This window comes from Patagioenas fasciata, chromosome 3, assembly GCF_037038585.1.
Source record: "Patagioenas fasciata isolate bPatFas1 chromosome 3, bPatFas1.hap1, whole genome shotgun sequence".
NCBI classification, from domain to species: Eukaryota; Metazoa; Chordata; class Aves; order Columbiformes; family Columbidae; genus Patagioenas; species Patagioenas fasciata.
The window spans coordinates 82,371,350-82,385,513 of NC_092522.1; the positions used below are offsets into that span (position 1 = coordinate 82,371,350).

At 35.1% G+C, this 14,164-nt stretch overlaps 1 protein-coding gene across 4 annotated transcripts in view; it reads left to right on the forward strand.

Moving 5' to 3' along the window:
* The window catches only part of ASCC3 (activating signal cointegrator 1 complex subunit 3), a 263,881-nt gene that overhangs the window by 217,515 nt on the left and 32,202 nt on the right, over window positions 1-14,164 (forward strand). For all 4 annotated transcript variants that reach the window (XM_065835259.2, XM_065835258.2, XM_071806703.1 and 1 more), the window contains exons 35-36: window positions 5,207-5,318; window positions 5,605-5,739. In XM_065835259.2, the coding sequence (XP_065691331.2) occupies window positions 5,207-5,318; window positions 5,605-5,739 (247 nt within the window). The remainder of the gene's footprint in view (window positions 1-5,206; window positions 5,319-5,604; window positions 5,740-14,164) is intronic.

Below are 14,164 nucleotides of genomic sequence, written 5' to 3' on the forward strand. Positions count from 1 at the left end.
GCTAAAAAGATGCAGATTTATTACGCTGGAGTAATTTCTGATATCCCCATTTTGAGTTTTCTCAGGGTGGATTCTTTTAGGGTCATGTTTATGTGCCTGTATATATACTTCGTAAATAGTATCTAGAGGCATTATTATGAATTGCATAACAAGAGCGTGCTCTTTTGAATTATTAGGGTCTTAGTGATGTGAAAAGTGCAGGAATGCAGTTCTTGGTATGCTTTTACCAAACTTTTCACAGTTATTTTCTGGTTCTCTTGGTCTGGGAAGCCTCAGCCTGCTGAGTATTTGAGCCACCTCCTCTTCCTCAGTCTGCTGCAGTCTTAAGTGAGAATGCAAAGCTGAAGACCCCACATCTCACCATGCCCAAAGCAAATCCATATATTTGTCTTCCTACTCTTGGATATTATTTACCTGTACAAATTATCTGTTGGGATATCATAGGAAAAAGAAATGCCCAGTCATTATGTAAGCAAATTTACATGTGCTTGTTACCTCTGATTTCTCATTTTATGAATGCATCTTAGGAAGCAAACTTTCTTGTAAATATTTTAATTAGAAGCACTGATGTGGAGGCAAATACCTCACTGATGTCAGAGAAACTGGACCCTTTTTTGATCTTCTTAAATAACCACAATGGACAATTTACTAAAAACCGATAAAAGATAGTAATGTATCTATTTCCCATACCTGGCAGAAGCGGATATATGAATGCAAGAAAATACAGGTAAAATGCAAATAGAGGTTACTGCCTGCAGTATTGTGCGTGCAGTAATGCATTGTAACAACTCAGTCGCGGACTCCGGAGTCAGTCCGTGGTGCCTTAACAACAGGAGTGAGTTGGCACGTTGGTTCATAGCTCTCTGGCTGTGAAGGTCCATCAGTTGTGCCGCAGACTCGGTACCATTTCTGTGGTACCATTTGTAGTTGGCAGCTACTGAAGGCCACAGGATGGTGAAGGTGAACACGATGGCTGCAGTGAAGAGATTTACAAAAATGGCTATTTGTGCTTCCCCCATACTTGTTCATAATGAAATTCTGCATTCAGGGCTGCAAGATCTCAGAAAACACATGTTCTTGCTATCAAGAGAATGCTGTGTATTCATCTTTTTTTGTGCATTTGTTTCATAAGGCCTTCGGCTAGCAAGTTTTTTCTTCTAGTGTTTTTGGCTGACTCTGCTGCCAATTTTCATTGTGTGTGTCACTATTACTACCGTATAATCTGAACATAAAAAACATGGTGCTGTAACAAATGACTTCACAGCACTGACAGTTATAGCAAGACCATTTCAAGGCTGATGAAAAATTTCCCAAAGAGATCTCAGGTCAGGTTTACATAAGCTAAACAGGAAATTATTGCTACCATTCACATTAAATACTAAATGTTTTGTGTAACTTCATCTACATTTTATGTTCCTGCACGTCTCTCTGTCTTTCTTAGCTGATGAAATTCCACACTTCCTTAGATTAGAGAAATAAGTTCATGTTTCACAGTTTGTTGTTCTTGCTAAGCTCTACGAGGTTTGGGATTTAAAATATATTATTTATAAGACAATAAAAAGTTCCTTCAGTTTTTGATTGTTTAAATTTTACATACTTTGTAAATTTTTATGATACCTAGGGGTTTGTTATTGCTTTTTCCCAAAGGACTACTAATGGAAGTTAGCCTGTCTAGCCCATGTGCTAGATGCTGTTAGGATAAAACTGCCTTTGACTTTCACACCTCTCAGGGGACGAGTAATTGTTGTGTTCAAACAGCCTGTAATTGTGATCCCGCTGGCTTTCTCAGTACGCTTCTGGCTATTAGAATCATTAAACAACTCAGCACCTGTTAACAGCATTGTAAATATTCAACCCTGCTTGTGTGCAGGTTGAGTCCAATATAGGAGAAGGCTTACAGAGCCCAGCCTCATAAATTAGAGCTTCTGACAAGTCAATTATTGTGAAACTGGGCTTCACTGTGAAATAAATGAAATGGTGTGCTGATAGAAAGGTAGGCTGTCTGTTTATAGCAAAGGGAAAATAATGACTAGATGATTCAATGCAGTGAGCATGAAACTGCATTGTTTTTATTCTTTATATGTAATTAAATAGTTAGGTAATATAGCTTCACAGAGGAACTCACATACGATGTGGTTTTTATACTTGGAGCATACCAACATGCAAAATACAACTTGCATTTACGCCTGTGCATTCAAAATACCGTCTAATGTCATGATACCTCCGTTTTCACTAATGATTTTGACATAGTCTTTCTAGATGAATGGCTTTACTTTTTATTAGAGGAAAATGTGCTGAGTGACCAAGAAGCTCCTGTGAGTGTGCTCAAAATTATATTTACCCCATTATAGATAGTATTTAAAACACACTGGTACCACTTTACTCAAGATTACAAACCATTTAAGATTTTTTTTACATTGTTTTATTTGTACTAGGCAGCTAGATATTTACTCCTCTGACAAAAAAATACCCACAATCAGAAAATCTAAAATTCACATAATTTTTAAAAGGTATTATAATGCCTTTAATGATTACGACTGCAGTGTGAAATACTGCAAATTGGGCAGAGCACAAGATAAAATCTGTTTGAATTAGTGTCTTAAATTACAGTCTTAAAAAAGAATTTCAGTGTATTGCCCATATCTCTTTCTTTGTTTTATCAGTATTCATCATCAGTGTTGTGATACTGCAAATAATGGTGCTGAAATGATTTGGTGAAATTCTGAATAATGGGACAACAAAGTGTCTTAATTATAATCATTTAAGTGGTGTTATATTCAGTTTAGAGAGAAATACTAATGAATCATTAGTGCTTTAGATGTATAAAGTAGAAAATCTTCTCATATCCTTAAACAACTTGTGTAGTTAATTTGCTCAATTATTTTCAGAAGGTAAACAAAATGTTATAAAGTAATTTCTGCTAATAAACAGATTCTAAATGTGTTCAGTGAAAAGATGTCAGGCAGATAAAAGGTGCAGATGGAAATATTGACCATTTTTTAACATTACTGTATTACCTCAGTAAATTTAAAACAGGACTTTCATGAAAAGTAAGTTACATTGAAAATAATGCTAGAGTCCTTGTGCTACAAATAAATTCTCTTTGCACAAGGCTGATAATGCGTGGCTATCTTCCACATAAAACTTTTTAGTCAATATAAATAATTCTTTGTTTTGTTTTCTTTTAGGCAATAGCTATGTTTTAAATATTTGAGATCATCTCAGCATGAATCCCTATAAAATACCAGAGTTCAGTACTCTGTGACCATATTTGTACACTTTGTTGCTGTCTAATGTAGCTGATTATTTCCCGCTATCAGAACAGATTTTTTAAATCTTTTTCTTATGTTAGTAGTGTTTTACTCCAACTTTACCCAATTATAAGTGAACATTCAAAGAATCAGAGGATTAACTGCATAATTTGGGATTAATCACAAGGGGGGGAAAAATCTGGAAATGTCTAAACTGCCATTTATTATGCAGCCTTTTTTCAGTTGTGCTGTTGCTATTCAAAAAGATAAATGTTAAAAACTCTGTTTAAGAAAATAATAAAGCAAATCGGATTCTATTAATAAAACAGTCATGGAAGGATATTTGCAGTATATGAAAATGCAATTCCATCTCTTGAAGTTTGCTAACAGCAGCATTACAGTAAACAAAATACAGCTTAAATCAGAGAATGGGATTCGTCTGCCCAAATGTAGCATCAACAGCTGAACTGATTGTCTGAAGTTTTTTTTTTTTTTTCAGTCGGTGATTACATTTCACCTCATCCTAAAGCAGATGTATAAAAAATATCAGATGAACAGCATTCTGCAAGCACACGTTTCTCTCCATTGGCAGTAAAGGGAGTTTAAAAGACTAACTCAGGTATAGCTGTGACTATGTAAAATCAGTGAAAATACATCTCAGCACACTGGTTTTGCAGCCTATTGTTCACCTGCACAAAATAACGCTGAAAGAACCTACTCCTTGCTACAGCATGTGAGGTTGTTTCCAATGGGGATGCTGAGTACATTTGTAACAGGAGGAAATTTTAGCAAAGCAGGTAGTATGAACAAAGGAGAATCTTTCATTACTGCAGCAATCTCAGTAGTCTTTTTGTGTGAGAGTATTTTGCAGAATTAAATGAGTGGCAACAACCTTTTTTACTGTACTTTCTAACATTTCAGTAAATCATCATATTTTTTGTTTCTTTTAATTCCACTCTGAAAATGCATTATTGAATTGCTCTGCTTAAATTTAGAATTTTTAAACTTTCTGAGCATACTCAGTTTTTCTGTACTGCTCATTGAACCTGTTACCTTCTGAATTGGTGCCTTTGTTGAATCTAGAATGCAGTTCTTACTACATTTTTATCTGGAGTTTTCTAGGCAAAAGCTCTCCCTGAACTTATGTTAATTTGTGAGTAAAAATCTTGTAATACAATTGAAGTTCTATAGTTAAGGAGTGCAGACTTCAGTCACTGGATATTTTTTATATGCTGGCATAATACATTTTGGCATACTTTATACATATTTTTCCTTCATGCAGATAACTAAGAACCATTGTTACTATATATAGTTTACCTAAAAAATTTTATGTGAAAATGAACATGTGAAGTAACCACATTGACAATTACCATTTTTTTTTAATTGATTTTAATTTTGAGAATAATATGACATGGAAATGTAACAACAAACACCAACATTTGGATTAGTGTAGGGTTACTTTTTCAAGAGGTGTTACTATATTGCCTAGTTTTTATTTTCAGAATTCCAGGATATAAGAACAGTTGCTATGCTTGGTGGGTTTTCTTCCTTTCCCGTGAAGTTAAGATACTGTTATTTGTGTTAGTATTGCTTGTTCACTGTCATAATCAGGCAAATATACTTATGCAATGAGAAATATTTTCCCACTAATAAAATGAAGCCAGTCCAGTTCATTTGTATCAACCTTTCCACTAATAGACTGATAAATTACCATCTTTTCATATGTACATGTTTGTATTATGTTGGTTACTCCCACAAACCATTTAAGAATTGATTTTCTTGTCAGACTATATAAGGGAATAGTTCTGTGTTTAATTGTTTAATGTGCATATTTGCTGTTCCAAATACGTGTGTGTATTATAGCAGCCTGTAAGTATTCCTACAAGGCATTATTGTTAAAAATCTTCAGAGTGTAAAAAGTATTCATGTGATGCATCTGTTTTCAATTTATCTAGTTACTATAACTTGGAGGATGTGAGCCACGACACTATGAATAAGTACCTCTCAAGCCTTGTTGAGAAATCCCTCTTTGATTTGGAAGGCTCCTACTGTATTGAAATTGGGGAGGTAAGACTCATCTGTGCCTTACAAGATTTGGTAAGATACATGCTCCTAAAAGTTGGGAACAGCAAAATAAATACATCCTCCTGATTTGAGATGTTGGAGTTTGTCTGTGGAGCTATTTGTAAGATGTTGAAAACTGCGCTTAATTGGGGTTGCAGCTGAATTATGATGCTAAATAATTTTTGCCTTTCTCTTTTATAAAGTAGTCTTAAAATACTTCGCAGTTTTGTAGGAACCATTTGTATTGAACCATGTAGGAACTATGTATTTTTGATTCCTTTTCTAACAGGATAATCGCAGCATTGAACCTCTGACATACGGCCGCATTGCTTCCTATTACTATTTGAAGCATCCAACTATTGGGATGTTCAAAGATCAGCTGAAACCTGAAAGCAGTATTGAAGAATTGCTCTTAATTCTGACAGTGAGTGCTACTATTTTCTTAACTAACATTTAACTCATGACTTTTAAAGACACTTAGAAGTACATGAAAAAACAACCCCAAAATTTAAAAAAAGGCATTTCTTCCCTGATCTATAATTTCTTTTTTTTGTTTGTTTTGAGCAATGTAGCTAAATCATTTTTGATGTTTCAAATGTTTCATCTAATCATCAAAATTACTGTATACACATGTTTCTCTTCATGTGCCTCTTCATGATGTTCAAACAAATCTGAAACTTGTTTTTTCTAAGTTAGGTATAATACTAAAATGCCACAATAATAACTACATATCAACATCCTAAATCTGTACCAGGGCCATCACGTTGCACTGTGACAATCCGGAAGACACAGCAGGAGCCGTACAGGGAAGACCTGTTTCCTAAAACACCTGCTTTTCCTTCTCCCAGCCCCTTCACCATCCCTGAGGTCATAACCTGCCATAGTTCCAGCTCACAGTTAGTCCAGTGACTGTTTAGTAGAGAAGTGCAATGCAAGGCAAAAGATTTTAGGCTACAAATCTGGAGACACAGTGTACAATGCAGCATGATATTCTCATCGTAAATTAATCGGGTTTTACTTCTTTTTCCTTTTTAAGTACTTAAGTAGTTCTGTCTACCAAAATCTTCATTTTCAAAATGGTATAACCCCACTCCTACACACATATTTGAAAACAAGAAGTGCTTGAGTATTATCCAGGATAACTTATTTCTGCCCACTTATGATTGTAGTCTCTTTGCATTATATACATTATACAAGTGGCCCAAATTCTTTAATATTCTCATTTCCAAGTGTTAACTTCAAAATCTAGCGTCTCATCTTGTAGTATTTGTGTATGTTACTTTTATATTCATTATCATTTTGACATGCTGCCAAAATTTCCCTAAGGAGAAATACAAGAGGAAAAATTTAAATAGTGTGATTCAACAGTTTGCATCTCAACAAAACCTGATCAGCATTTTATGTCACTAGGAAAACCACTTTTCTAGTACAGAGACTTTCTTTCTGATTAATTTAAATCACCTGCTGCAAACATTCGGAGTGTTACAGCTCAGAAATAAAGGCCACAGTAATCTTTTATAATGGCAAGTGTTAGAGAGCCTAAATAGGGGAATTGCTATCACTGGTCCTACAGTATCTGTTGTTCTGTTGTCAGAAAACATTACCAATTATGTGAAATGAAATTCACTGTATTTGGCTGACTTCAAAACGTTAATCAACCACAATTCCTATATATGCTGTATGTAAAATAAGTGAAATTTTAAAAATGAATATCCACTGGTGAACAGAAGTCAAATAATATAATGCTGAGTAGTCAAGGTGAGAGCTTTACTCCAGCTGCTGTCTCTTTAAAATCACTTCCCTCTAGAGAAAATTTTCTCCACCTAGAAACTGCAGAATTTTTTTTCTGACAAATTTGGACAGGGAAACCTTGAGAGTAGCATTAGCAGAAATGGGGGACATTTAATGATACTGTCTAAGCTGGTGAGCAGCACATGGAAGATGAATGATGGAAGCAGAATCTAGTGCTGTCTGTTTTATCTGAGAGCTCCTCATCTACTGCAACAGCTTTTATCCATGAAGCGTGAAGGTAAATGCCCTACTGTTGGGCAGAGATTGTAAAACTTAAAATTCATTAATCTTGCTTTAATTCTTTCTAATTTTTTGTCTGGAAATATAGACTTGGAAGTTGTCCATTTACAGTCTTAAAAGGAATGAGACTAAAAATAAAATCAGTTTGGGTCAAAATGTGCCACTTGTCAATTTGAAAGATGAAAAGGCTGTATGAATGCTGGATGCCATTATAGCTGACAATTTTTCCTTACTTTTTATGCAGAAGTTGATTTTCGTAATTACTAGTGGAATTACTATTGCGTCTTGTTTAAGGTGCAAATTGAAAGGGGTTTTTTTCAGTCTGATGTAGTGTTGAAAAGAATTGCATTTCAGCAGAGTTATTGCCAATGTTTTTTTTTTTTCCCCTAAACACTGTGAATTAATGAGTTTTATAATTACAGCAGTTGCTTCACACCTCTATTGTTAACCAATGACAGTTCATCTGCCTCGCTCCACTGGTGCCCTCCTCCTTCTTATTGAAGCATTTAGCAGTTTTGGCAATAGGGAATTACATGGCATGGGGTAAATAGTCTAATTAGGTATAAGTGAAAATCCTGAGAGAAAAGGACATTTAAAAAGTAATTTGAAGAATCTCTTAATGATGCTGGAACTGAAAGCTGTAGCTAGTACCAAAAGGCCTGTTATCATCGCAAAACATGATTCTAATTGTGATTACTCTGCTGATCACTCAGTTTTAAAATTTTGAATTTTGGACTGTGTTATTTAAGAATAACCATCCAAAACATTTCTCAAATGCACTTGCAGGATTTTGTAGATGTGACATGTGGGTCCTTTTATTAGCATTGTCCATAATCTTCCAAACCTTTAGATATTTACAAGTTGTTTGATGTATATAAAGAAAGCAGAAGTGTACAATTTTAACAAAGAAAATACTGTTGTTTGAAATGGCATATATACTAAATTGTAAATGTGTAAATTTAAAAGGAGCAAGAGTTTGTTTAAAACAAAACCAGTAAAAAGAACTCAGAAATTTATGATCATACTAAGGGTTTTAAATTAATTTGATTAAGGGATTTTGAGTTTCAGGTTGATATTTTGCCATGCCGATGGGTTCAGTATTCAGGATCATTCAGCAATGAATTATCAGTGAATCTTTGCAACTCATTGAAAGAGAAGTTTTGAGTCATTCTGTTTCCACTGCTGATGGATCTCTCAAAAAAGTCACTTGATAGCAAGATTTGTTTCCACTTAGCAGTCAAGACCATTCATAGCCTTTTCCAGTTCCTTTCTCTGTTTTTATTTTATCTGTTTTTATTTTATCTTTTCATTTGATCTTCTGCCAGCATTTTGCAAGATCAAATGAATTTTTTTCGGTATGGTTTAGGGGTTGAAGTGTCCATAACATGAACAGGAACATGGCACATGGGAACAGCTCCACAGTCATGTTGGCCGTATACAGTCATAAGTGATACAAATAGACGGGGTACAATCCCCTCACGCTTTCCCTCTCCTCTCAGTAAATCTGTACACGAGATGTTTAATCTGTCTTGGGTTTGCAGTAAGCAGGCAAAGCTCAGATTCATTTACTTTTGTAACTGACTTGTGCTGGTGGACCTGTAATTTTTCTGAGAGAAAATGTTTGATGCTTTTCCATAGAGCTTTCTTTAAAACTTTCCTAACCGTGCTTCAGATGGTAATAATCCAAATGAGCTTATTCACTGTTGAGTTATGGCGCTTCTTGCATTAAGTATTATCGATGAGAAAGTGTCCATGGATTATTACTGACAGGCTGGATTTCCCTGAGGTATCTAAAGACTGTTTCCTTTTGTTCTGAAAGTTAGGTGCAGAGATTAGAGCAGAGGTCTGGGTAAAAAACCAGTGTGAGATACTTTGGGGTGATTTTTGTCATTTTCTGTACTAAATCAGCAGTCACCACAAATCTTTTTAAAATCAAATGTAGGTTTGTTGTTCCTTGAGGAACAGAGGTCTTTTTATCTAGTTGTCTGGATAATATTCTCATTTACAGTTCAAATACTTTGTTAGATCTCCTCATACTGGTCAGCGAAGGGGAGTACATTACCATCTTTCAGCCCTTGTTTTATCTGCTTGTTGTCCCTTATTTCTGTTTCTGAATTCTACTTAGAAGAGATAAATGATTGGTTTCCTTGTGCCTACTGCTTCTTTTCATGTAAAACTCATGTAAATGGGTTTCTTTCTAGCTGGGGAGCCTAGCAACAGAAGAGCTTGGGGTTTGTGTTTTCCTGGGGCATAGGTATCCATCTTTCTGTGATATCAACATGGACTTCTGAGTTTGGTATCCACTCTTCCCTGTATTTCTGTCTGATAGCTGACATGGTTTTGTTAACATTGGCTTGTATTAGACCAAGTGTTTCAGAACTCGGCAGAAAATCTGGGTAGCTGGAACAGCAAATTTGGAAAGTAGGAGGTTCATGGAACAGCTGCCCTCTGTCCCAGATACATAGATAACAAAAGAGTAAAATTATTAACGCCTTATCTGTCTTTCGTTATCTTTTACATATTTGTATTATGAGATTCTAGGCAACTCTGTTAACCTATAGTTTTATTTTCTGTTCATCATCGTTGTCACATCGTAGTCTAACCAGGGAAATACGCAAGTCTTTGTGAATATTTACATTCTCAGCCTAAAGTAATTTTATTTCTGTAGCAGGATTCTGTCTTAAAGCTGTTGGTTCAGTCTCCCATGAAGGGTTCACAAAGGTTTATGACTCAGTGATAAACCATCTTTTCCACTGGTCTCCAGTTAGATGCTAGGGAAGGAGGAATTAATAAGTTACAAAAATATTGTCCAAGAGCAAGCTAATGTGAGTTGGTTTGTGTATTATTTTCACTGCAAGCCATATCAGAAACATTGGGTTTGGGAATTTTTTAGTATATTATATAAAGCTGCCTTTCTGTTCTGTGAGCAATTTCAGAAATAAATTACATCACTCTTCCTAAGTCAGTCGTTTTCTCATTTGAATTTACATTTAATTTAGAAGGAAATAAAGGTGCTACTACAATTTTCATCAAGGCAATAATAATACAGCAAGACTGTATTCATTAGTTTATTCTTTTAAAATACGGCATTTAAGTGTCAAGAATAGAAATACTTTATTTCATAAACTTTGTCAAATGAAAGGCAATTATGTTACATGCTAACTTTTAAAGAAGTTACGTATTTGGTTTCACATATGTCATGCATTCTCAACAATATAAACATGGCTGCTGTGGTCACTCTCCAAATAGGAACAGGCCTCAGCCATTATGCATATGTTCAGTGACTCCTTATAATAGGATAAAACTGTTACCTTCTCCCATTAAATCTTTTCTTCACAATAAATCCATACCTAGGACTGTTCAATGCATAGATTTCATGCTAAACAGAGACATTTACTTAATTTCATGCTAAACAGAATCATTTACTTAATTTTTATATGGCCTATATTTTCTGGATTTTAATATTTTAAAACATTTGTGATTCATTTCCCACTTGGAACATCTAGATAGTATCATAGTGTATTTAATAAAATGGTTTAAATTTTAAAATTTTACTTGATTTCATGAAAATAGAACAAAATGCTATCATTAATTTTAACAGCATCCAAATTTCATCATCTATATCCAGTGTATTCAAAATATTTTGTGCTTAGCAGAAAGAGTACTTACACACATGAATACTCAAACATGAAATTTGTCTTGATTTTCCTCTAGTCCCAGTAGATGGAGCAATTTTGAATGTTGCTGTAGTACTTGAATATAGTAATTTTTTTCTAACATTATGACATGATGATTCTTATTTTTCTTTTCCCAAATAATTGTTTGATTTTTACTTTGAAAGCATCATATGCTGCCCATCTTTCTTGAAAAACACAATCAGTTGGAATCAAGATAACAATACCCACCACTGACAGCTAACGAAACATGGCATAAGTCTTTCACTGTTATGTCATCAATAAGAAAGTATTACTTTCAAAACCAGAAAATAGAAGACCTTCCTATCCTGAATATACATGCCTTTCTAATCTCTGATTAACTGATCTCCTCCTTTTTCCCCCCTTATCTACTTACTCCTGTCTTTACTTGCCAGTTCAAAAAAATCTGAATCAATAGTCAGGAAAGTTAAAACAAAACTGTTTTAAAGATGAAGTTAAAGGTTCCTGATGTACATTCCCCACCAGGTAGGCCATAAGGCAAGAACTGTTGTCTTGAAAATAATATGATACCTTCAGGTTTTTTGTTGTTTGGGTTTTTTTGTTTGATTTGGGTTGGTATTTTTTGGGTTTGTTTTGTTTTGCTTGGGGTTTTGGGCGGGAGGGGGTGTGTTTTTTTAAGTTGTTTTGATTGCCATGCAGTGTCCAGGGGAAAAACTTGTGAAAGTGTGTATAGCTGTGGTAGTAGAAGCCAGTAGCCTCAGGATATGTCCGCATTTCAACAGCTGCTTTATTAACTGTTTCTGTCAGAAAAATGAGGAAATAAATTCCTTTAACAGGACCTACAGCTGCAGTTGTAGCAGCAAAACGATCATGTTTACCCATGAAAACTATTTTGATGAGCCAGGAGATTATTGCACTTATATCTGCTGAGGTCGATAGGAGTACTGTCCTGATCTGGGACTTACAAATGTGAACACTGGCTGCCATCTGTGGCAAATTAGCGCTTGTCCTTGGGGTACCTGCTAGAAGCAAGTTAAGTGATATTATATCAAGCTTGGTTTAGCTGACTGCTTAAAGCTGCAGGCAATTCAACCATGCACTATTTATTTATTTTAGCACAAAAGTCTCTTACCTATCACTTGCCAGTTAGTCATTATGCATAGTTGTGTACATGCAGCCAGTACTTCGCAAAGTAATCAAACTAAAAATGAAATGACTTCTTTTCAGCCATCATGTCATATGGCTCCGTTTTCAAATATACAGTATATTTGTTGAAATAATGTTTGTGTTTGTTGAGACAAAACTAAAGTTCTAAAGGGCATCTTTACTGAGGTAAAGCTGACAATTTTATAATATATAATGCTGCTTTGATAAGTGACCGTGGGTTCTCATGCCCCAAGTACTCCATGAGAGTTTTACAAGCGTGGTGTGCCTTTAGAAAGTCAGTACAAATTCTACGTACTTTGTGCCTCACAATTTGTAATTAAAGCCTGACAGGCAAACTTGGGCCTTCTGCAGCTCACAGTTCATTTTCTCTGGACTCTAGTTACTGCCTTTGCTTTTGATGGAGTTATATCATTGTACTATAAATTATAGCAGTTATATTGGTGATGAAGTTGTTTTCACAGAATTCAGTTCACTTTGTGACACCAACTTGTCCCTACTGACTGCTGTTTAAAGGCACACAAACATTTTTCTCTGTCAGCAGAGAAGTTAATGCTCAGACTTGTAAAGCCGTTAAGAAAGAAGATGGCATTTTGTACCTTGTGCTCTGATTGGAACTGAAATATCAGGATAAGAATTGGTTTGACTGAAACAATTACATCATAGAAGATTGGTATCCAGCCTATATTGTTCCTTTAGTGTAGTAGTTAAAAAAAAAGGGCATAAGAGGATTACTGATTGGTCCTTAATGAAGTATCTGACACTGGCATTTTCCTATTTACATATAGATTCTTTCTTCTTCTCGTTCTTTTCCTTTTCTTTTTTTTTTTTTTTAGCTTTTCTTAGCATTTGAAAAAGTTTATGTATATGTATATTTGTAAATTTGGTATAGCATAGAAAGCTTGCTTTTAGAGAACAAACAGTTGCAGATTTTCTTCACCTCTGCAACTTAATGAATGTGGGCCAGGCAAGTGGTGAAATATTGGAATTGTTGTATGTGAAAACTGTCAAATTACACAGTCATAGAATCATTTTAATTTTATCTGGGATTGTGATGGTTTGACTGAAAATTTATAGTAGGTTGTTGTTCATTTTCCTATGGAAGTGTCAAATCAGACATCAACAATTTGATGGGGTTGCCCACACGTCAACTTCCCACTGCCTTTCCTTTCTGTATTGCAGTGGAAAAGGCTAGCAAGACAGCAGAGATGATTCAAACTATTAGTTTTTAGAAAGATAAAATGTATCAAGTCTATTTCTCTCGCCTAAGAGGGTGAGAAAATGGCTAAAATCCGTCTCACAAAGGGTCTCTTAAATCCTTCTCCTGTCAAGGTGAAGGTATGCTACTCTGTTTGCTTGTGTTTACTTAGTGTGTACATGCATTTCTACTTACAAAATATTTTTAGGTACAGCTGATGTATACAATATTAAGAAATTTTCTCTTCAATGTACTAGATCATTGAATGCACAATATTCTTTAGGTTAATGAGATGAATTCCAGTTGTTTTATCACTTACTTAAGGCAGCAAGCAAATCTAAACAACATGAGGTATAGACATTAGATTATTTATTTCTTTTGCATATGCTTGTCTTAATATTTACTATATGCAGTCATATAAGATGCTAATTTTGAATACTTCTTTAGCTATAAGAATGTGTGTTTGCTTTCTCTTGATTCACACAGAACAGATGGATGCTTGACTGCCTGCTAATCCACAGCTGGAATGGTTTCAGCAGTTTCCACGTTGCTGGGTTAGAGTGGCTTTTCTAGTGGACTGAGAGGGCAGCAAGAGAGGGATATCATTATTCATCAGTATCCCAGTGGGATCGCTGCCAGCAGAGATTAATTTTTTCTGTTATGCTTGTAAAACAAGCTCAGGTGGAGTCTCTAATCCTCAGGGCACGGGTGGCAGATCAAGGAAGATGCTACAAAGCTAGTTAATTTTCAGATTCTAGGGGAAACAGAAGCTCTGTTAGATGTATAAATACATGATTGCA